The following is a 4,294-nucleotide window of genomic DNA, read 5'->3' on the forward strand; positions in this document are numbered from 1 at the left end:
AAGCCTTGTGAAAACGACGTTTGCCATGGGCGGAATCCCTCTAAGTGATTCACATGGTCTATGTAGTTGTGCGCATAGGTGACCTGGTTTATACACATAATTATAAAACATCGATGTATATATACTTTTATGCAGTTACTTGTATTAATGTGAGATTAGTAGCGTAAAATAAACGGATTATCACAAATATTCCGGAAAACTTTGAGAATCTTAAAAGCAATGGTAAAAACGCAAACTTACAATTAGGTATAATATAAAGTTAGGAAGAAATAAGTTTATTATAAAACAAAGTCTTAACCAACAAAACCAGGACACTAGTTAGCACTGATCACACAGTTTTAGCATATATACTACAGGGTTATGCCAGTGCCATAAAAAGATTCAACTTCCTTCGTATTTTTGGGTATGCTGCTCAGTTCTTGGTTTTCTTCGGGGGTCTGCATAAAAGAGATACAGTTAGACGACAACGCCAGTAACACAACAAAAGGTGTAAATAATAACACATAAGCCTATATTGTGCCTATATTGAAATACTCATTAATGATTCAAGTGCCTGCTTGGTGTCTAGTAATCCAAATATAAAATTAGTGCCTATTGGCTTAACATAAATTTGAAACTTACTTAATCAGCAGCTAACAAACTATTAATAACAAATAGCAACCATCAGCACACAGTTCTTAAAACAACCAAATCCAACAATTTCATGGTTGGAGCTAATGAAACAAAAGAGAGTATAGAGAAACTACTACTTACTTACTTAATCATATTGTTCCGAATAAACTGAAAGTTTACATGTTGCAGAGGCCCTTGAACTTGAGAATAATTTTCTTTTTATTTTAGATAGATTCCAGCAGCACCCGACTGACATAGTTTCTAAAACTGCTGAGTTGTTCAGAATATATTTTGCTAACAAAATGTGCTCACGGTTAAAGTCTGAAAATCCAACGTCCCGCATAATGCAAGTTGTAAGGTTTAATACAAGGCAAGAGGGAACAGATTTTGGAAGGGACCAGTCTTTTTGACCATAACTTCGATCCTCCCTAATGCTGCCTCGGTTCTTCTGTTAATAATACAGACAAAATAAAACGATACATACAGGTATGTTTAGAAAAGGAAGGAAAAAAAATGAAATATAATTGTTAAATTTAAGAAACAAACCTGATAAAGGTCAAGAGTTTGAAGCTTGGGGCAATGGTGGAGCATCTGTAGATCTATACCGTGACGATAGTTGAGCACCAAATGGGTCAAATTATTGAATGTAGGGAAGACGTAATAAAGATAACCCTATATTAAAAAAAAATCAGTTTCAATAAATTAACAATATTCATTTTCAATAGCATGCATCATATGGTGATATATACCATGGATAGTTTTATGTGTAGAAACTCCACATTTGAAAGTGCTTTCATCAGAACACAGCATTCACATTGAATAATATCTGCTCTATTCAACTTTGTCAAGGTTTCACAGCATGCCTTGGAATAAAGAAGAGTGACATAGGATATAACATATAGTTGAAGATCTTCAAGAACTGGACATCCCTCTAGAAGACAATCAAGATCTCCATATTGTTGAAACTCAACGTCTTTCAGATGTAGGGTTTTGAGTGAGGGTAATCTTATGAGATAATTACAAAACCCAGCACCCATAAAAATATTACTGAGCTTAAGAATAACAAGGGTTTCAATAGTAAAGATAGTATTAGGAAATTCAGGGTATATTCTTTCCCAATTATCCATGTAATGATTACCTACAACTTCTCCCGAAACAAGGTATTTGGTTACCGATTTGGTTCCGACGAATTCGAGAGCTGGAACGAGACACCATAAATTCTTCCATCTCTTTGAAAGAATGGAAGTCACAAAGGCTTGATTGGTGGGAAGAGAAGAGAGATTGTGAACTAGGATATCATTTGGTAAAATGCTGATCCAATCTACCTCCTCCTCCATAGCCTTCACCGTTGAAGTTTCCAGCTGAGACATTCTGTTAGGACGGCAAGGTGTTCTTCATGGTTAGGTTGGAAGCGAATAACGTTTAAAAACGGCAAGAAATATGGTTTTGATAGGCAAGGTTTACCGTTGAATTGGGTTGGGCCGAATTTGACCAAATCCAATGGAAAATTGCTTTTCTAACATTCAAAACGTCATATTGACATATGGAAATGACGTTTTTACCCCCAACGGCGGTAGTTAACTACCGTTGTACACCAACACAGCTTAAAAAAAAAAGACATTAAAAAAAAAACTCCAACGGTAGTTAACTACCGTGGAGCATATGAAACTGCAGCTTCTACCTTTTCAAACCAATTGATTCAACCCTTCTTTGAGATTGATACACAAATCATATGAAACTGCAACTTCCACCTTGTCAAACCAACATTCATCAATCATCATTTCCTCAAACTTATCGAACAAAAACACCACTCAGATTCTACCTTGTTATTCACCTCACTATCCAACACTAGCATAGTTCTTAATTCATTAGAAGCAATTTTTCATTGACCCCATTATTTATTTCATCACATTTCAACTCATTGAAGGTAATTAGATTATTTTTTAGTGTTTTTCTACATACTCTTTGAACAATCTTGATCCATGTAATTGTTCATGATTCAAAAATTAGTTTTTTGATTGAAAAATTGTGACTTTAGTATTTGGTTCTTTGTTTTTGCTCAAAGGGTTGTTCAAAGTGTTGATTTTTATTTGTTTCGTTGATCATGGAAGGTGTTGGAGAGAAAGAAGGTGATGAAGGAAAGAGACGAAGAGCTTGCTTTGTTCCTTGAGATGAGGAGGAGAGAGAAAGAGAATGAAAAGATGATGATGGTGGCAATTAAATCAGAAAAGCAATTGAAAAATGGAAGTTGGTGGCAGAACAAGTGGGCATGTGCAGAAAAGCAATTTCCAGCGGTAGTTAACTACCGCTGAGGGCAGTGGCAATTAACTACTGCCGGTTTGGTAAACGGTAGTTAACTACCGCTGGGGGCTTTTAGGTCATTTACATGTGTCATTGTGAACTTCTCATTTCTCAATATCAGAAAAGCAATTTTCAATCCAAAGGCAATTGAATCAGTTGTCTATATTTTAAGTTGAGCGTCCAACATGAACTTGAAAAAAAAAATTGTTTAAAAAGTGTAGGGTTTTTTTTTGACAATTAAAAAGTGTAGGTGAGTTAGAACTTCATTTCATTAGGGTCTTCAAGGATTAAATTTAAAAGTACTTATCTAAATACTTACTTAAGTACTTACAGATCATCCATCAAAGATGATGAGCACATCAACAACTAAAACTAAATGATAATGAATACGCTATATATTATTTTTTGAGGAATGATATTTGTACAACCAATTTTAGACAACTTTTGTGACAACCATTTTTTCTCTCTTTTTATTCGACAATAACAATAGAGAGAAAGAAGAAAAAAGAGAATAAAAACACATGTGAGTATATGAGAGAGAGGTGTTTTATCTTGGTTTTCGGGTGTCAAACATTGATTACGTTTGAACCTTTTAAACCGGTGATATCTTATTTTTTCTTGGGAAGGGAAAAAGTAAGCAAAACCCTTGAGAATCGAGGTCCGGGAGTTGTTTTCGCTACGGGAAGGTGTTAGGCACCCATAACGACTATAGTATCCTATAGGAACCGTCTTTAATTTCTACGAGCGCGCTTTATTTTTAAATGCTATTTGAAAATGTTATTTACACCTAAAAGTTACTAAATGAAGAATAGGAGGGAGAAGAATGTGTTTGAATTTTTATTTTAGTTGAATTGAAGGAATTTTGTTCCTTGCCTACGTACCCGATTAAGGGATCAAATCCACCGTAGTTCTCTCTCAAAAAATGTTTTTGTTTTTGTTGGTTGATTTTAAGTTTGAAAATGGATTTTGGAAGAATAGAAAGAGGCCTCAAGGGCATGAGATTAGGAAATAGTGAGGTTGGATTAGTGAATTGCAAAAGAAGTCAAAGTTTGATTATTTTCATTGAAATTTGATTAAGAAAATGGAAAAGAAAATACAATGGGATATTGGATCCCAAGGTTTATTTGGAAAAGGTTTGAGTGAAGTTGTTCACATTTGTTTGGAAAATTGGATTTTTCTCTAAGTATAAGTCCTAGGCATTCATCTAAACATACAATCCTAAGCATACATCTAAACATGCATATTCTAGCTATATAGTGGTGTGTGTGCATGTGTCGGTGCTTGTGTCGGTGTACATCATTAGAGTCCATTGTCCTTTACATCATACCCTAGATACATTCTATGGCCTCTTTGCCAAGAAATTAAAAGTGGCATAAAAGTA

General features: G+C 34.7%; 1 protein-coding gene across 1 annotated transcript; it reads right to left on the reverse strand.

The window, feature by feature from the left end:
* Window positions 1-224: 224 nt before the first annotated feature.
* LOC146903858 (putative FBD-associated F-box protein At5g56820) lies at window positions 225-1,982 on the reverse strand. The gene is made up of 4 exons (XM_085730278.1): window positions 1,362-1,982; window positions 1,159-1,284; window positions 758-1,060; window positions 225-437 (listed from the first exon to the last, which is right to left on the reverse strand). The coding sequence occupies exons 1-3, from the start codon at window positions 1,980-1,982 to the stop codon at window positions 758-760; spliced, it is 1,050 nt and encodes a 349-aa protein (XP_085586404.1). The 3' UTR covers window positions 225-437.
* Window positions 1,983-4,294: the final 2,312 nt, after the last annotated feature.

Source organism: Medicago sativa, chromosome 7 (genome assembly GCF_051527215.1).
Source record: "Medicago sativa cultivar Bolivia chromosome 7, Bolivia_mono, whole genome shotgun sequence".
Lineage (NCBI taxonomy): Eukaryota > Viridiplantae > Streptophyta > Magnoliopsida > Fabales > Fabaceae > Medicago > Medicago sativa.